The sequence below is a fragment of the Engystomops pustulosus genome, chromosome 8, assembly GCF_040894005.1.
Source record: "Engystomops pustulosus chromosome 8, aEngPut4.maternal, whole genome shotgun sequence".
Classification (NCBI taxonomy): domain Eukaryota; kingdom Metazoa; phylum Chordata; class Amphibia; order Anura; family Leptodactylidae; genus Engystomops; species Engystomops pustulosus.
In genome coordinates this window covers 65,104,128-65,123,343 of record NC_092418.1, presented here as the reverse complement: position 1 = coordinate 65,123,343, position 19,216 = coordinate 65,104,128, and the positions used below count along the sequence as shown (strand labels likewise).

Below are 19,216 nucleotides of genomic sequence, written 5' to 3'. Positions count from 1 at the left end.
GAAGCTGTCAATGCCGGCCGGACTGGATAAAGCATCGGAGCTTCAGAAAGTTGAGTACAGTGTTTATTATTTTTATGTGTCGGGCAAGGGACTGGCTGCATAAAGGGGGGCTGGCTGTATACGGAGGGGGGCTGGCTGTATACTGAAGGGGGGCTGGATGGCTGTATACTGAGGTAGGGGCTGGCTGTATACTGAGGGGGAGGCTGGCTGTATACAGAGGGGAGGGCTGGCTGGCTGTATACTGAGGGGGGCTGGCTGTATATGGAGGGAGACAGGCTGGCTGGCTGTTTACTAAGGGGGGGTGGCTATATACTGAGAGGGCAGGTGGCCTATATACCGAGGGGCGGGCTGGCTGTATACCGAGGTAGCAGGTGAGCTGTATACTGATGGGGGGCAGGTGGGCTGTATACTGATGGGGGTAGGTGGGCTGTACACTGGGAGGACTGGCTGGCTGTATACTTGGGGGGAACTGGCTATATACTGGGGGACTAACTAGCTATATATAGGAGGCTATGGGTGTTATATGGCATAGTAGTGGTAGTGGTAATAGTAGTTATATTCTTGTACATAGGGGGCAGTATCATAGTAGTTATATTCTTGTACATAGGGGGCAGTATTATAGTTATATTGTTCTATATTATATTGTATTAAGATTGTACTGGCTTGTTTACTATCACTGACAGTGGTGTCCTGTTGGGACTTAGGCCCCTTCCACAGCACAATTACTGATGTGGCATGGGGGCTGCTACCCGTCTGTGGCCTAATCCAAGATTGTACAGAATTGAAGAATAATGTTCTTTCTTTTTTTCTAAAGTGTAGTTGTTGTTTATCCATCTCTTACATTGTTTTGTGTAGTTGCACTTATTTTGTTTATCGCTGACAGAGACTGTGCACTAACTTTTTTTTGTTCTTTGTAGTGTACTAATTGACAATGTGCAACAACTCGTAGATTCACACAAAGTCAATGAGAAAACCACCACAAAAGTATCCTTGGAAACATATAACTATACTAAATATCACCCAATGGATGAGGTAAGAAAGAAGTTGTGATAATGGAGGAAATCTACCATCAAAATCAAGAATGCTTAACCATGGGCAATTCCTCATAAATCCATGGTCTCCTTCCTTCTAAAATCAACTTTTCATATTATATTGAGCCAGAAGGGCACTGGGGGGGCATTACCAGAGCACCTTGGTGCTGTAGCTTCACAGGCTATTACAGTGTGCAGACTAAGGGTGGTGGGGGGCTCAGGTAAAAAAAAACTGATTGGAGTTCAAATTCATTCATTTTTAAAAAAAAGTAAAGTAAATACTTAATAAAGTAAAAATATTAGTTCTACAGACTTTTATCAGAGAAGAATCCTGCCACAGAACCTCTTCATACACATATCAGCTGCTTCAGAACCTCTTCATACACACCTCAGCTGCTCAGAACCCCTTTCTTTAGACCTTGATTGCTGCAGAGCATTATAATATTTACTCCAGCAGCTGCACCACTTAAAGTGCTACACACATCAGCTTTAACAGAGTCCCATAATACACATCTTAGCAGCTAGACTTGAGGAACCTGTTGAACACCAGATTGAACACGTGCGCCATGCAGGGCGCATGGGCCTTCCCTCCTCGGTGCAGCAAGGACACCATGTTCATCCCCTTGTGACCTTGTTCGCCCAGGCAAATCAGGTGTAGAACTGTGTGATACCGCTGTGCCCTGCACATGCGGTATGATGGAACAGCACTTAGACTTGTGGAGGCTGAGGTGGTGGAGGAGAAGGAAAGGAAGCAGTCACTGGCACAGGAGCAGCAGTTTGACAACATGGAGGAGCAAGTGGCGTCTCTTGTTCAAGTTGTTGGTGTGGCTGGGAGGAAAGCACATTCACCCAGTTTGCCGTAAAGGACATGTACTGGCCCTGCCTGTAGTTACATCTCCACATGTCCGCTCTTCTGTGCACCTTGGAAGAAACCGATAAGCTCAAGGACTGGCCCACCTTCTGTTCTACTTATTTGTGAAGGGCTGGTACTGCCTTTTTGGAAAAGAAATCATGGCTTGGAACTCTCCACCTCAGTTTGGCATAAGCCATTAGTTCTCTGAAGGGTGCAGAGTCCACGACTTGGAAAGGGAGGGACTGCAGTACCAAAAATTGCATAGCAGCATGGTCAGCTTCTGCACCTTAGGATGGCTGGACGCATACAGTTGTCTCTTTGTAAACAACCCCTTCAACGACTGCTGCCGCCATGCATAGTGAGGAGCAGGAGCATCTGGACCGGGAGTTGATGTCAAAGACAAACAGCTCCCTTCGGTAGAGGTGCTGGAGCCTTGACTGGCTGAAATCGCATGTGTGCCACTAGGGGTCGGCACTGCTGCTGCGGCAGCAGGATGGACCACCACATCGGAGCCACATTCTCACAGGCCATTGGATGGTGACACCACCTGTGTAGCCGGAGGGCTGTGGTGTCAACGTTAGCTACCTGGCCACGCTTTACCTTCAGCTCGCCGATTCTACATATACACACGCTCGGCTCCTCTTGTCTCTTAACAAAAAACTGCCACACTGCCAAGGCGGTGATTTTATTACCAAAACTCTGCACTGAGTGATTACTAACGCCGCTGCCTCGCAGAGTCCCTCTGGCCCTTCTCACTTGGACCTATGAAGCGGGGTTTGTACCCTGCGGCCATTTGGCTCCAGTCCTCGAACTGCTGCCACCCTGCTGACTCACGGCCACAGTAGAGACTTGCTGCCTGTTTCACTGCCTAACACGCAAGCTGACACCCTCTTCTCCCAATGATGATGATGAATAAATGGCTTCACCTGGCTCCCAAGTGCGATCGTCTACATCATCCTCGATTTGTGTTTCCCCTGGCACTGCTATTCCCCTCAGCGGTCTCAGTATGACAGCCTGACTACTTGCAAGTGCAACATAACCTCCCATGCCATTCACCACATCTCTACTTTCCCGCCTACTACACAAAGCAGCGGATGTCTGCCCCACCTCTTCACTGCCAAGCAGCTGCTGACTGTCCTCAAGGAATTCATCCTCGCTGTATAGTGGCGCTGAGCCCAGACCTCCTAGTAGATCTCTGGTTGAGTGAAATGAACAGGACAGAGGCTGGAATTTGGGAGGAAGTGGATGACCTAGGAAACCAATTGATGACCTTTCGGTTGTTTATAAAGACACTGCCGTTAGATGACACCGGCAGTTCTGGCCTAACAGAGTCACGATTTCCCCTTACTGTGCTGCGACCTATGTCTGCTCCACCTGCCACCTCTCTGTCTGACATATTGGTTAATCAATGACACGGATCTACTTTACCAAAAAAAATTGGGGCACCCTGAAACTGGAGCAAAAATCACTGCAGCAACTACGTGGAATTTATGCAGATTTCTTGCTGTTAACTTCAGCAACAAAAAGGACCAGCAATTTGGGGTATACAGATCCCCCAAAATAAACACCCTGGAATTGGAGAAAAAATCACTGCTGCAACTTCGTGGAATTTATTCAGATTTCTTGCAATTAACTTCAGCAACAAAAAACAACAGCAATTCAGGGTATACAGATCCCCCAAAACAGACACCCTAGGATTGGAGCAAAAATCACTGCTGCAACTACGTGGATTTTACTCTGATTTCTTGCTATTAACGTCAGTAACAAAAAAGACCAGCAATTTGGGGTATACAGATCCCCAAAGCAAAAATCACTAAAGCAGAGTAGAGTACAAACTGCTGGAAGCTACCGACAGCACATGCAGTGTGAAATGCAGAGATTGGAAATGGCTGCCTGTTTTTTTAGGGCTGTGACATCACTTAAGCCTGCCTGAGTTGCACTCCTTCCCAGAGTTCTCTGCCTCATGAAACACTCTGTGCTCACGCCCATTTAGCTAATCAAGTGGAAAAAAAAATAAACTTTGTTCCCACAAATCACCATAAACTGAATTCTAACTGAATTCAGATTCATTAGAATCGATTCGCCCATCTCTACCCATAATACACACCTCAGCTGCTGAAGAACCTCTTAAATCACTCCTTTCCTTAACACCCTATCAGAACATACTCCTGTGTCTTCCATTGCACATATGTAGTTTTTTCGCTTCACACCACTGCTCCCCTCACTTGAGGGCATTGACAGCTCCTATTTAACTGCCACTCCCACTTTGTGCTTAAACTTGTGCGGCGATCCCTCCTAAGCCACACCCATAATAATCATATTCATAATAATAATAATCATCACCTCCATAATAATATTTTTATTATTATTATGAAGAGGATTATTATTATTATTAATAATAATAATCATCTCAATAACAAAAAATATTAACTACATTTTTGCCTAGCCCGGGATTTGAATCCGAACTCCACCTGCATACAATCGAGATAGAGATCTTGTAGGCTATAGTCTTAGTGGTTGTCTATGGGAGGATTTTATGTGAGAGTGAGAGTTTAAGACACAGGCTCCATACACTGGTATATAGAGATACAATAATAATCTCTGAGAAAATGTAATTATTGTTATTTTTATTATTATTATTTTTATTATTATTATTATGGAGACTATCATTATTAGTAGTAGTAGTACAAAAATAATCGTCTCAATAATAATAATAAGTCATCTTAATAATTACAATGATAATCTCTGAGATCCCTCTCCATATACCAGTGCATTAGGCCTATGTCACAGTGTATAAGTGAAGGTCTTGGTCACATAAAATCCTTCCATAGACAATTAAGCCTATAGCTTAGTGGATAGAGGCTCTGTCTCTTTATGGCAGGTGGAGTGTGGAGATTGTAGGTTAAAATCCAAGGCTTGGCAAAAATGTATTTAATTGAATTAAATAAAGGCCTTGTGTCTGGGGAAACCCTGGGAGATGTACAGACCATATATGGACAGAAGGTGATATGAACCTGATGATGTTGTCCCTGCGCTAACCCGACACATATCTCTAAAGGATTCCCTGCCCGATGTCTGTAGAAGTCATTCAGTACTGCAAGTTCTGGCTTTAAAAGTATACTAGGCGCGACATAGTGACGGGACAACCCCAGCCAGTGCAGGACATGGAGGGAATATCCGGGACAATATCCCAGCTGCCCATGACGGCAGGACAGAGGTGAAAAACTGGCACTGTCAAATCCAAGACGGTTTGGAGCTATGGAAATGTGAGCTAGTGAAACAGCCTGTGAAGCTACAGCATGGAGGGGCTCTGGGGTTGTGTTACTGCAGTCCATTAGCATAATTTGGAGCTACTGAGCATGGATTTATGAGTAAGTTTATGACAAGGATGAAATATGAACAAAAAAGATTGTAAACATAGAAACTAGAATATTCTCGACAATGCTGCATTGCAGTTAATTTTCTTTAATCATTTTTATTGATTTTTATAATTATAAATATACACAGAAGCATATTATATTATTTACATACACATCATATCATCACCAGATGTGTTATAGTAGTTTTGGAGTAGTCTTGCTGTTATTTGTTGGAATCTGCTCTGGAGAGATCTGGGTACATTCTATTGATTATGATGCCTAAAATTAGTACAAGGTACATGAACAAAGAACAATCAAATTAAATTATTCTATAGCCACTGTAGGTAATTTTACACATTTTCTCTTACCTGTAGATTTATGAATGGATGGAGCAAATTAAACAGCGACATGGTGATGTGGTGACAAAGCATTATTTGGGACAGACCTATGAACGTCGATCGATATACTATTTCAGAGTAAGTTTACAATATCTACAGAAATATTGTCACTGAACCATAACACTGGAGAACACTCATTTTGGGGACAACTTAAAGGTTGGAACTATTTTTAAGTATGTTTGTGCTCCTGAATCTGTAAATTACACCAGTTTTCCCCTAACAGCTCCACCTTTGGAAATCTTGTATTGCCACCTTATGATGTATACGCTGCTCAAACTAGTCATCACTTAATATATTGTACTAAAGGAATTTTGGAAATAAATGTTAACTAATTAATAAATGTCATATTGCTGCTGAAACCAGTGGTCACTCAATATTGTGGTAAAGAAATTTTGAAAATATATGTCCAAAGGTAATCAGCCATAAGAACCATGAGAGCCATAGTCATAAGAACAAGGTACTCGTTCCATCAACATCTCAAACTAGAGCTGCTAGAGAGAAATGGAAAGTATTTTCAGAATCAGCAGCTCAAAAATACCCCAAAATTGGGTGAAAAACTATTTTTATATGTCCCCCAGTGTTATTATAGAGAAAACAGTAAATTCAACATTTCATGTATGATATTAAGTATAATTAAATATACATTCTAAAGTCTTATGATTGATTTTTCTATATTTACAGATTGGATATCCATCAGATAAAAAGAAGAAAATTATGTTTGTAGACTGTGGATTTCATGCTAGGGAATGGATTTCTGTTGCTTTTTGTCAGTGGTTTGTGAATGAGGTAAAATTATTTTGCTTATATTAAATTAATATATACTACTATATATACAGTAATAGTGTTTATTACTAGAGATGAGCGAACATACTCGTCCGAGCTTGATGCTCGATCGAGCATTAGCGTACTCGTAACTGCTCGTTGCTCGGACGAGTATTTCGCCCGCTCGAGAAAATGGCAGCTCCCGCCGTTTTGCTTTTTGGCGGCCAGAAACAGAGCCAATCACAAGCCAGGAGACTCTGCACTCCACCCAGCATGACGTGGTACCCTTACACGTAGATAGCAGTGGTTGGCTGGCCAGATCAGGTGACCCTGGGATAGACTAGCCGCTGCCCGCGCTGCTCGGATCATTCTCTGTCTGGATGCCGCTAGGGAGAGAGCTGCTGCTGCTCAGGGAAAGCGTTAGGGTGTTCTATTAGCTTACTGTTAGGCAGGAGTGATTCTAAAAGAACCCAACAGCCCTTCTTAGGGCTACAATAACGTTATAATTTTTTTTTTTTTTTATTTGCAGCTAGTACCATATTGTGAGGAATTAGCAGGGGGACTTGCTACAGTTGTGTTTAGCTCTTAGTGACACACATATCCACCTCAAACACCAAAGTGGGAAAATTTATTAGGGGTTTGAGTAGAATTAGGCACAGTCTGCCAGTTTCTTTTTATTTTACGTTTATTTTTTTCATAACTCAGCGTCATCTCATCTGGCATAGTAGTGTGCTGTAATACTTGGATAGAAAATAGCCATAGGAGAATACAAACGTCTTAATTACGCCTACAGTAGCGTTATATATATTTGATTTCTGGTTGATCTGCTGGTGGCTGTACTTGCTGCAGTGCATCTACTATCAAATTGGGAGCAATTTGGAGTCAGACTTGCGACCACTGTGTTTTAGTGACGCACATATCCATCGCAAAGACCGAAGTGGGAAAATTTATTAGGGCCCGGGGTTGTATTTCAATTAGGCACAGTCTGCCAGTTTCTTTTTATTTTACGTTTATTTTTTTCATAACTCAGCGTCATCTCATCTGGCATAGTAGTGTGCTGTAATACTTGGCTAGAAAATAGCCATAGGAGAATACAAACGTCTTAATTACGCCTACAGTTGCGTTATATATATTTGATTTCTGGTTGATCTGCTGGTGGCTGTACTTGCTGCAGTGCATCTACTATCAAATTGGGAGCAATTTGGAGTCAGACTTGCGACCACTGTGTTTTAGTGACGCACATATCCATCGCAAAGACCGAAGTGGGAAAATTTATTAGGGCCCGGGGTTGTATTTCAGTTAGGCACAGTCTGCCAGTTTCTTTTTTTTTTACGTTTATTTTTTTCATAACTCAGCGTCATCTCATCTGGCATAGTAGTGTGCTGTAATACTTGGCTAGAAAATAGCCATAGGAGAATACAAACGTCTTAATTACGCCTACAGTAGCGTTATATATATTTGATTTCTGGTTGATCTGCTGGTGGCTGTACTTGCTGCAGTGCATCTACTATCAAATTGGGAGCAATTTGGAGTCAGACTTGCGACCACTGTGTTTTAGTGACGCACATATCCATCGCAAAGACCGAAGTGGGAAAATTTATTAGGGCCCGGGGTTGTATTTCAATTAGGCACAGTCTGCCAGTTTCTTTTTATTTTACGTTTATTTTTTTCATAACTCAGCGTCATCTCATCTGGCATAGTAGTGTGCCAAAATACTTGGCTAGAAAATAGCCATAGGAGAATACAAACGTCTTAATTACGCCTACAGTAGCGTTATATATATTTGATTTCTGGTTGATCTGCTGGTGGCTGTACTTGCTGCAGTGCATCTACTATCAAATTGGGAGCAATTTGGAGTCAGACTTGCGACCACTGTGTTTTAGTGACGCACATATCCATCGCAAAGACCGAAGTGGGAAAATTTATTAGGGCCCGGGGTTGTATTTCAACTAGGCACAGTCTGCCATTTCCTTTTTTATTTTACGTTTATTTTTTTCATAACTCAGCGTCATCTCATCTGGCATAGTAGTGTGCTGTAATACTTGGCTAGAAAATAGCCATAGCAATAGGATAGCATCGTTTGGTTTTAAAAACTAAAAAACACAAAAAAAAAACAAAAAAAAAACAAAAAAGTTAAAAAAAAAATACAAGTTATAACTCTCATTTTCAAAATGTTTAACCCGAGGGCTAGGGGTAGAGGACGAGGGCGGGGACGTGGGCGTCCAACTACTGCAGGGGTCAGAGTCCGTGGTCCTGGGCGGGGTGAGACACCACCTGCTTATGAGGGAGCAGGGGAACGCCGCAGAGCTACACTCCCTAGGTTCATGTCTGAAGTTACTGGGAATCGTGGTAGAGCACTGTTGAGGCCAGAACAGTGCGAACAGGTGATGTCGTGGATTGCCGACAATGCTTCGAGCAATTTGTCCACCAGTCAGTCTTCCACGCAGTCCACCCATGTCACCGAAATCGGCACTCCTCCAGCTCCTGCACCTCAGCCTCCTCCCCCCCAGTCTGCCCCCTCCCAGCAAAATTTGCCATTTGAACCGGCATACTCTGAGGAACTGTTTTCTGGACCCTTCCCACAGTCACAAACCACTTGTCCGGTTGCTGATGAGCAATTTTCCGATGCCCAGGTTTTCCACCAGTCGCAGTCTGTGGGTGATGATGACCTTGTTGACGTAGTGGAAGAAGTGTGTAAAGAGGTGTCCGACGATGAGGAGACACGGTTGTCAGACAGTGGGGAAGTTGTTGTCAGGGCAGGAAGTCCGAGGGGGGAGCAGACTGAGGGATCGGAGGATGATGAGGTGACAGACCCAAGCTGGGTTGAGAGGCCGGGTGAACACAGTGCTTCTGAGACGGAGGAGAGTCCTCGACCAGAACAGGTTGGAAGAGGCAGTGGTGGGGCCAGACGGAGAGGCAGGTCCAGTGAAGCTCCCGTGGCGAGGGCTCCTGCGGCGAGGGCTAGATTTTCAGAAGTCTGGAGGTTCTTTAAGGAAACACCGGATGACCGACGGACTGTGGTGTGCCACATTTGCCAAACCAGGATCAGCAGGGGTTCCACCACTACTAGCTTAACTACCACCAGTATGCGCAGGCATATGAATGCTAAACACCCCACTCAGTGGCAACAAGCGCGTTCACCTCCGGCCGTGCACACCACTGCTCCTTCCCCTGTGTCAGCTGATAGTCAGCCCCCTGCCCAGGACCCTGCCACAAAAACCCCATCGTCACCTCCACGATCCTCCACAGCATCCACCAGCGTTCAGCTCTCCATACCCCAGACGCTGGAGCGGAAACGCAAATATAGTGCAACCCACCCGCACGCCCAAGCCCTTAATGTGCACATCTCCAGATTGCTAAGCCTGGAGATGCTGCCCTATAGGCTAGTAGAGACCGAGGCCTTTCGCAGCCTCATGGCGGCGGCCGCCCCTCGGTATTCGGTCCCCAGCCGCCACTACTTTTCCCGATGTGCCGTCCCAGCCCTGCACCAGCACGTGTCAGACAACATAATCCGTGCCCTGACCAACGCCGTTTCTGACAAGGTCCACCTGACCACGGACACGTGGACGAGTGCTGCCGGGCAGGGCCACTATATATCTCTGACGGCACATTGGGTTAACTTGGTGGAGGCTGGGACCGAGTGTGACCCTGCGGCTGGTCATATACTGCCGACGCCGAGGATTGCGGGGCCTACCTCGGTCCAGGTGTTTGAGGCCTACTATGCCTCCTCCTCCTCCCACCCCTCCTCCACCTCCTCCTCCGAACGACCATCCGTGGGCATGGCGCCATCAGTCGGTAGCTCTAGGCACAGCAGCAGTGCCGTCGCTAAGCGACAGCAGGCGGTGCTCAAACTGCTGAGCCTAGGCGATAAAAGGCACACCGCCCAAGAACTATTACAGGGCATCACGGCGCAGACTGATCTGTGGCTGGCACCGCTGAACCTGAAGCCAGGCATGGTTGTGTGTGACAACGGCCGTAACCTGGTGGCGGCTCTGCAACTCGGCAGACTGACACATGTGCCATGCCTGGCCCATGTGTTAAATCTGATAGTTCAGCGTTTCCTCAAGACATACCCCAATCTGTCTGATTTGCTCACGAAGGTGCGCCGCATCTGTGCGCATTTCAGGAAGTCCAGCACAGATGCTGCCACTCTCAGGGCAGCGCAGCGCCGCCTCCAACTGCCCGCTCACCGACTGTTGTGCGACGTGCCCACGAGGTGGAATTCAACACTGACCATGTTATCCAGAGTTTACCAGCAGCGCCGAGCGATTGTAGACTGCCAGATGTCAACTTCCACCAGAACTGGTAGTCAGGTCAGTCAGCTTCCTCAAGTCTACAATGAGGAGTGGACGTGGATGTCTGATATCTGTCAGGTGCTGAGTAACTTTGAGGAGTCAACACAGATGGTCAGTGGCGATGCCGCCATCATCAGCCTCACCATCCCGCTGCTTGGCCTGTTGAAAAACTCTCTGGTCAGCATGAAGTCGGAAGCTTTGCGCTCGTCACAAGAGACAGGGGAAGAAGATTCCCTTGTTAATAGCCAAAGCACCCTTAGGTCTGTTTCTCAGCGCATATCGGAGGAGGTGGAGGTGGAGGAGGATGAGGAGGAAGAGGAGGAGAATGTTGGCGAGACACAAGTGGGGACCATTGTTGAGTCCTACACTGTTGAGCGTGTATGGGCAGAAGAAGAGGAGTTGGAGGAGTTGGAGGAGGAGGAAATGGACAGTCAGGCCAGTGAGGGGAGTGAATTCTTACGCGTTGGTACTCTGGCGCATATGGCAGATTTCATGCTAGGCTGCCTATCCCGTGACCCTCGCGTTCAAAGAATTTATTCCAGCACCGATTACTGGGTGTTCACTCTCCTGGACCCACGGTACAAGCAAAATCTTTCCACTCTCATCCCTGGAGAGGAAAGGAGTGTGAGAATGCATGAATACCAGCAGGCCCTGGTGCACAAGCTGAAACAGTATTTCCCTTCTGACAGCGCTAGCGGCAGAGTGCGTAGTTCTGCGGGACAAGTAGCGAGGGAGAGTAGGCGAGCAGGCAGCTTGTCCAGCACTGGCAAGGGTACGCTTTACAAGGCTTTTGCCAGCCTTATGTCACCCCAGCAAGACACTGTCACCTGTCCCCAGTCTCGGCACAGTAGGGCTGATCTTTACAGAAAGATGGTGAGGGAGTACGTAGCTGTCCATACCATCGTCCTAAATGATCACACAGCTCCCTACAACTACTGGGTTTCAAAGCTGGACATGTGGCACGAACTGGCGCTCTACGCCTTGGAGGTTCTTGCCTGCCCTGCCGCTAGCGTCTTGTCAGAGCGGGTTTTCAGTGCAGCTGGTGGCATCATCACCGATAAGCGTACACGCCTGTCGACTGACAGCACTGACAGGCTGACGCTTATCAAGATGAATAAAGAATGGATTTCTCCTAATTTCAAATCTCCAGCAGGTGAAGGAAGCTCAACCTGAATAATTTATCCACTCCTCCTCCTCCTCATTTTCCTCCTTCTCCTCCTCTTTCTACAGTAAAGCAGAGGAAACTGGCTGTTTTTTGACAGGGCCCACTGGCTCTAGGTATAGTACTTTATGCATTTAATTTTTCTGGAGGGCTACCGACACGGTCCTCTGTTTTAAACAATTTTTGGGAGTGCCACATACAGGCACTCAATCTATTCAATTTTTCTGGAGGGCCACCTTTCCGGTTCTCTGTTTTAAACAATTTTTTGGGACTGCCACATACAGGCACTCAATCTATTCCATTTTTCTGGAGGGCCACCTACCTGCTCCTCTGGTTTAAAAACTTTTTTGGACTGCCACATACAGGCACTCAATCTATTCCATTTTTCTGAAGGGCCACCTACCTGCTCCTCTGGTTTAAAAACTTTTTTGGACTGCCACATACAGGCACTCAATCTATTCCATTTTTCTGGAGGGCCACCTACCTGCTCCTCTGGTTTGAAAAATTTTTTGGACTGCCACATACAGGCACTCAATCTATTCCATTTTTCTGGAGGGCCACCTACCTGCTCCTCTGGTTTGAAAAATTTTTTGGACTGCCACATACAGGCACTCAATCTATTCCATTTTTCTGGAGGGCCACCTACCTGCTCCTCTGGTTTGAAAAATTTTTTGGACTGCCACATACAGGCACTATCCAAATTGAATTGTCTCCATAGCAGCCTCCACACGTTGTCTCCATTGCTACCTCCAAAAGTCGTCCATATAGCTGCCTCCATACATCGTCCCTTTATCAAACGAGGTTTGTCAGGCCGAAATTTGGGTTGTTTTCATGGATTCCACATCAAAGTTGTTAACTTTGTCGCCACCCTGCTGTGTTATCCACAAAATACACTGGCAAACTTTTACCATTTACGGATATTATTTCAGCGCTTCTTGCGCATCTGTTTACATTCCCCTCACCCGCCATATCCTAAACTTATAAGAACGCTACTACACTTGATCTTATACAAAAGGTTCTTAGAAGTGCTGTTTGGGGAGTAGCCTAGAGACAGGGGCTTGGATTGGCGAAAGCTCGCCTAGCAGCGGAGCGCCAGCTCCATGCGCATCATGCGCTTCTTGCGCATCTGTTTACATTCCCCTCACCCGCCATATCCCAAACTTATAAGAACGCTACTACACTTAACTTGGTGCAGGCTGGGACCGAGTCTGACCCTGGGGCTGGTCATATACTGCCGACGCAGAGGATTGCGGGGCCTACCTCGGTCCAGGTCTCAAAGGCCTACTATACCTCCAAATCCTCCCACCCCTCCTCCACCTCCTCCTCCTCCGAATTACCATCCGTGGGCATGGCGCCATCAGTCGGTAGCTCTAGGCACAGCAGCAGTGCCGTTGCTAAGCGACAGCAGGCGGTGCTCAAACTGCTGAGCCTAGGTGATAAAAGGCACACCGCCCAAGAGCTATTGCAGGGCATTCCACATCAAACTTGTTAACTTTGTCGCCACCCTGCTGTGTAAGCCACAAAATATACTGGAAAACTTTTTTCATTTACGGATATTATTTCAGCGCTTCTTGCGCAGATGTTTACATTCCCCTCACCCGCCATATCCCAAACTTATAAGAACGCTACTACACTTGATCTTATCCGAAAGGTTCTTAGAAGTGCTGTTTGGGGAGTAGCCTAGAGACAGGGGCTTGGATTGGCGAAAGCTCGCCTGGCAGCGGAGCGCCAGCTCCATGCCAAGAACCAACTAACATAGTTTTAACTGCAGCACCTTTAATCTACTACTAGTTCACTGCCTCCATACATCGTCCCCTTATCAAACGAGCTGTGTCAGGCAGAATTTTGGATTGTTTTCATGGCTTCCATGTTAACTTTGTCGCCACCCTGCTGTGTAATCCACAAAATATACTGGCAAACTTTTATCATGTACCAATATTATTTGAGCGCTTCTTGCTCACCTCCTTTGGTTCCTCTCTGCTACCCATTGGTTTGAAGCCTGAGTCCATTTAGGGTATGTCGCCATGCCACTCTCTAGCCTTCCGCTGCTGCCGCTGCCTCTGCATGCCGTCCCCTATAGTGTCAGGGTCAATTATTGGATGTTTTAGATGCTATCTAGCTTCATTCTGTCACTCTGTCATGGCCATGCTGTTGCCCATAATTTTGGCATAATGGTGCATTTAAGCAGCCTCAGAGGCATCCATGCATGCTGCCCCTGCTGTTTCCTGTCCATTTCCGTGGTGTTTCCATCCTTTTCTGAGGTTCCCAGGTGTTTGGCCAAGCTTCCCTGTGCAGAGCCTTGGTCCCCTTGAAAAATGCTCGAGTCTCCCATTGACTTCAATGGGGCTCGTTACTCGAAACGAGCACTCGAGCATCGGGAAAAGTTCGTCTCGAATAACGAGTACCCGAGCATTTTAGTGCTCGCTCATCTCTATTTATTACATGTCACCATTATTTTGGACTGTATATAATCTGGCATGTTTCTGTTGCTATTTTATCCTCTTAGCACACCATGCTGATCACTATAAGACCCCGGCCAGATTTGGCAATGTTTAACAATTTATGTGTTGCAATTCTTACCTCATAATCCCCCCATAACCCCAGATTTGAGTGTGTCCTTCATCGCTATGGCATCCGGGGCTGCCAGCAGTAGCTGCATGTAGGATAATGCCATAGCCATAACCTATCAGTGTCAGCCTATGCCTATTATGATCTTTGCATATCCAACCTAAAATTTAAAAGTGGCTAAAAAGTGATCAAAAAGTCATGTTTACTCCAACATGAAACAAATGAAATCTATCTCTGATTGGTGGCCATGGACAACTTGAGCCCTGCTACATACACAAAGAGAGCTCTGTCACATGACCTCCTCCTCTGTGAGCAGAGAGCAACAGCCCCTCCCTTCCCATGAAACTGTCAGAAATCATCAAATAAACAAACTATGGACTCATAGGGCTTATCAGTAGAGGCAGGGGTAGGAGCCACTGCAGCACTGATATAATCTGAGGGCTATAGCAAAGAAAATGCTGGATATAGGTGACACAGATAATAGACAAAGTTGTTTTTCATCCCGAGAGCTATTGTTTTGTGGAAAAAAAAACCTTCACAGTTACTCTTTAACCCCTTCACCCATACGGGTATGGCATAGAGGTGCGGGGGTGTACGAAGAGGGCTCACAGGCCAAGCCCTCTTCATATACAGGTGGGGTTTATTGCATATTACAGCAAACCCCCTACTCTAATACCGCCGGTCAGTGCTTGCACCCATCGCGCATATTCACTTTTCCGATGCCGCAAGCAAAGCTGAAGGTGGCATTTAAAAGACATTGGCACGTGTGCCGTCATTGGGGGGGTGGCAACTGGTTGCCATGACAGCTTCAGGTCTTCATCAGACCCGAGGTTGTCTGATATTTGCAGTTTCATTACAATGAGCCAGTGGAGAAAGTGGAGAGCGAGAAATGAGCTAAAAAACCCTGCGTCCTTAAGGGGTTAAAATTAAATTTTTTAATGGGGGTGGGGTAGAGGGTGTATTTAGTTGTGAAACTTCTGGTTACAGGTTCCCTTTATATGTTAAAAAAAATCCAAATCTAGGGAGAGTCTTTTTGATTAGTATACACAGTAAGTAATTTTTTTTTACAATTCCAAATGTGTGCTTTCTTTCCTCATAGTTAACATGTCTAGATCAAGACAATAGTGTATGGTATTATTTTACTACAAAATGATGAGTGCAGCTTTACAAGGGTTTTACTAGTATGTTATGATAGCTTTTATATTGGTTGCATGAGAGTGTTGGTCCTTAACTCGTTCACAACTGGGCGAGGTATGCCTGCAAAAAGGGGTGTATGGAGAGGGCTGGCACCTGCTGTTAACGGCTGTGGGGGTGCTGCATATGGTGCTTCCATCTTGAATGGCCATTTGATGCCAATGTGATGGCATTGGAGGGTACTGATTGGCTGTCATGACAAACAGTGCCGCCATCTTAGATTGCTGACTAATCAGAGGGTGCCGATTGGTGGCAATGGCAGCTGGGAGCTATAAATTTGCTATCTCTGCGTTATACTGAGCCAAAGAATAAAGGAAAGGTGTCATTTTCACTGTGCACTGAAATTTTTTTCGAGCTTCCCAGTACATGGCACAGAATATACATTTTTTAAAGATTACAAAGCTATATGAGGGCTTGTTAACTGCAAAATCAAAAAGATACAGCTTTTGGTAGGAGTTAAAAACTAAAAAGAATACCTAAAAAAAACCTTGGTTTTGAATGGGGTTAACCAAATTAATGCAAAGATAAAGTGTACAGCAATATGGACTTATTCTGTAGTGCGTGATTTCCTCCCAGCTTTAGATCTCACCACGATCACTGATTCACTGATTCAAGATTACTAGATTTTCTCCTACTTTTTTACATTCCACAGATTGTTTCCACTCACCGAAGCAACACAGTGCTAAACAATGTCCTCAAAGAAGTGGACCTCTATATTGTACCAATATTTAATGTTGATGGCTATATATACACATGGACAACGGTAAGAGAATTACATGGTATTCATTGCAAAAGAAGTGTCAGTTTTCCATAATATTAGATATATTTATTAGAGTGAAATGCCTCAATAGTTCAATGCCTGCTAAACTGCTTAATTCACTTCTCAGATTTGTCTTTAGTGAACACTAAAAAAAGTACACACCTGATTCCATTTTGCTGACAAACACAACTCTTTCAAAAAATTTAAAACTTTTACCTAATGTGTACCACATATAACACAATAAAAAGTTATTAAAAACATATCAATACAAAAATGGTACTTTTCTAAAGGCCACTTTTTTGTAAATACGCAACGCTTATCAGCAAAAATTAACGACTAACATAATTTACAAAAAAAAAAGTCTCAAAATCACTTTAGTTAAAATATTCAAAGGTTATTATAACCATATAAAACAATGCATATCAGATTACAAAAAATGGGGCTGAGCCTTAACCCCTTATCACCGACACTAGTTTTCAGCTCAAAGACCAGACTCGATTTTTCGAAATCTGACATGTCTCACGATAATTGGTTATAACTTCAGAACTCTTTAATATATCCCGGTGATTTTGAGAATGTTTTCTCATGACACATTGTACTTCATGTTAGTTATAAAATTTAAGTAATAAGTTTTGCGATTCGTTCTGAAAAAAAGTGAAAATTTGGCAAACGTTTGTAAAAATTCTTCATTTTCCAAGTTTGAAATGTTCTGCTTTCCAGACAGGAAGTAAAACTACCCAAAAAGCTTGATAATTAACATTTACGGAATGTCTGCTTTATGTTGGGATGATATTTTTTTGCATCCTCTCACTTTTCTGGGATGTTATAAGGTGCAGAACTTTAGGTGTGATTATTCTCATTTTCATGAAAATTGCCAAAACTCACATTTTGAGGGAAAACTCAGCTTCCAAGTGATTTGAAAGGCCTAAATAAAAGTAACACCCCATAAATGACCCCACTATAGAAACTTCACCCGTCAATGTATGTAAAACAACTTCTATAAAGTCCATTAACCCTTTAAGTGTTTCACATGGGTTAAAACAATATGGACCTGCGATTTAGAAACTATGGAATTTTTTTGGTAAAAACATTCATTTAGGCCAAACTGATAGTTTCAGAATAGATTAAATGATGAAACGCACTGCAACGTTTGATGCCCAATTCCTCCCGAGTGTACTGATATCCATATGTGGGGGTAAACTTCTGTACGGGGCGCACGGACAAGTATAGAATGAATGGAGGCGCCATTCACTGCAGATTTGTATTGTTACATTGTACTACCTATACATTTTAATTTTTTTTGGTAATGCAAACATATGAGGGCTTATTTTTTATGGGATGAGATACAATGTATAGATAATTCATTTTGGGGGTCTACAGCTTATTCATGAGATTTTATTAACTATTTCAAGGGGGACACAAACAAAATCATCAATTTTTATTTTGGATTTTTAACATTTTTTCCCCCCGCTCACCGTAACATAAAAATAATATTTTATCTTTATTCTCTGGTTCACTACGATTGCGGTGATACCTCATTTATATAGTTTTTCTTATCTTTGCTCAATTTTCCTGAGCAAAACCAATATTGGAGAATATCGCATTGTTTTTACTATTGACAAATTTTTAGGGCCATAACTTCTGTATTTTTCTGTTGTCAGATCTGGTTGAGAGCTTATTTTTTACGAAAAGAGTTTTTCGTATCATATTAGGGAACATAGCTTTTTCTGATCACTTTTTAGAACATTTTTTGTGATGGTGTTTGATGAAAAATTGTATATTACGGGAAGTTTTTCGTAGTTTTTTTTTCGTCGTTCACCGAGCGGGTTCAATATTGATTTAGATTTATTGTACAGATTAATATGGACGCGGTGATACCAAATATGTATGTTTTTGTGTTTTATTTACTGTATATGCATTTTATGTGTTACTGGGGAGATTATGGGACTTTTATTTTATTTATTTATTTAATTATATTATAAAAAGTTTTAATTTTTTTTTTTTTTTAACTTTTTTACATTTTCTACTTCTTGGCTTGAATAAGCGATCATCCGATCGCTTATTCAAGCCTTTACACTGCAATACACTTGTATTGCAGTGTATAGTGTAAGTAAGTAACTGAGCATTTATTGTACAGATTAATATGGACGCGGTGATACCTAATATGTACATTTTTAGTGTGTTCTTGTGTTTATATGCTGTATTTGCATTGTATGTGTAACTGGGGAGATTATGGGACTTTATTTTATTTATTTATTTAATTATTATTATAAAATGATTTAATCTTTTTTTTTTTACTTTCACATATTTTCCACCTTTTGGCTTGAACAAGCGATCATCCGATCACTTATTCAAGCCTCTACACTGCAATACACTTGTATTGCAGTGTATAGTGTAAGTAACTGAGCATGCTGCGCATGCTCCGTTACATACAGCCGGGTCCTGCCAGGAAGGCAGAACCCGGCGAGAAGAGGAGCCGGAAGCCTCGGGTCACTCGCCGGACGCGGGGGCAGCGGCAGGAGGGATCGGATCCCCCGGTAAGCTCACCGGGGGGGTCCGATCTACGTGGGACACACTTGCACGCCGCGGTCAAGTATGAGGGGTTAAACACCCGGGATCTGAGTTTTTCCGATCCCCGGTGTTAGTGCCGGGTCTGGGCTGTGATATCACAGCCCGACACCGGCACTATACTGAACCGATGTCCCAAAATCTTCTTCTGACGCGGCGCCGTAGAAAGGACCTTAATGACCGACGTAGATTCCCGATAGGGCGGTCATTAAGGGGTTAAGCTATAAGCTGGCTACGAATTTTTTTGCCCTAACCCCTTAGCGCTC

The 19,216-nt window shown here is 44.1% G+C and overlaps 1 protein-coding gene across 1 annotated transcript in view; it reads left to right on the top strand.

The window, feature by feature from the left end:
• The window catches only part of LOC140074521 (carboxypeptidase O-like), a 56,057-nt gene that overhangs the window by 21,626 nt on the left and 15,215 nt on the right, over nt 1–19,216 (top strand). The window contains exons 4-7 of the mRNA XM_072119489.1: nt 918–1,032; nt 5,618–5,719; nt 6,323–6,427; nt 16,275–16,385. Coding sequence (XP_071975590.1) covers nt 918–1,032; nt 5,618–5,719; nt 6,323–6,427; nt 16,275–16,385 — 433 coding nt within the window. The remainder of the gene's footprint in view (nt 1–917; nt 1,033–5,617; nt 5,720–6,322; nt 6,428–16,274; nt 16,386–19,216) is intronic.